The 249-nt window shown below is 67.9% G+C and overlaps 1 protein-coding gene across 1 annotated transcript in view; it reads right to left on the bottom strand.

Annotated features, from left to right (window-relative positions):
• Positions 1 to 7: 7 nt before the first annotated feature.
• Positions 8 to 249, bottom strand: part of FPGS (folylpolyglutamate synthase) — a gene marked incomplete at both ends in the record, with an annotated part of 1,983 nt that continues 1,741 nt past the window's right edge. Inside the window, 2 exons of the mRNA XM_010140830.1 lie at positions 8 to 76; positions 181 to 243. Of these exons, the coding sequence (XP_010139132.1) occupies positions 8 to 76; positions 181 to 243 (132 nt within the window). The remainder of the gene's footprint in view (positions 77 to 180; positions 244 to 249) is intronic.

The raw sequence follows: 249 nt of genomic DNA, 5'->3' as shown, positions 1-249 counted from the left end.
CGCCAGCAGCGTGAGCAGTGCCGCCGTGTCCCGGTCCCCCGTGGCGTTGAAGAGCAGCACACGCACTTCGGAGCCGCTGCGGGAAGGACGGACAGGTGGCCCGTGTTGCATGGGGAACCCCAGCACCACCACCACCAGACCCACCCCACCATGTCCCCCCTTGTCGTGTCCCCTCCTTACTCGTGGGGCTTGTCCCGGTGAAGGGCAGTCTGGCGGAACCAGCGGACGCAGGCTTGGATGCTGCTGGTC

The sequence above is a fragment of the Buceros rhinoceros genome, unplaced genomic scaffold (genome assembly GCF_000710305.1).
Source record: "Buceros rhinoceros silvestris isolate BGI_N320 unplaced genomic scaffold, ASM71030v1 scaffold35287, whole genome shotgun sequence".
Classification (NCBI taxonomy): domain Eukaryota; kingdom Metazoa; phylum Chordata; class Aves; order Bucerotiformes; family Bucerotidae; genus Buceros; species Buceros rhinoceros.
This window is presented reverse-complemented; position numbering and strand designations above follow the sequence as displayed.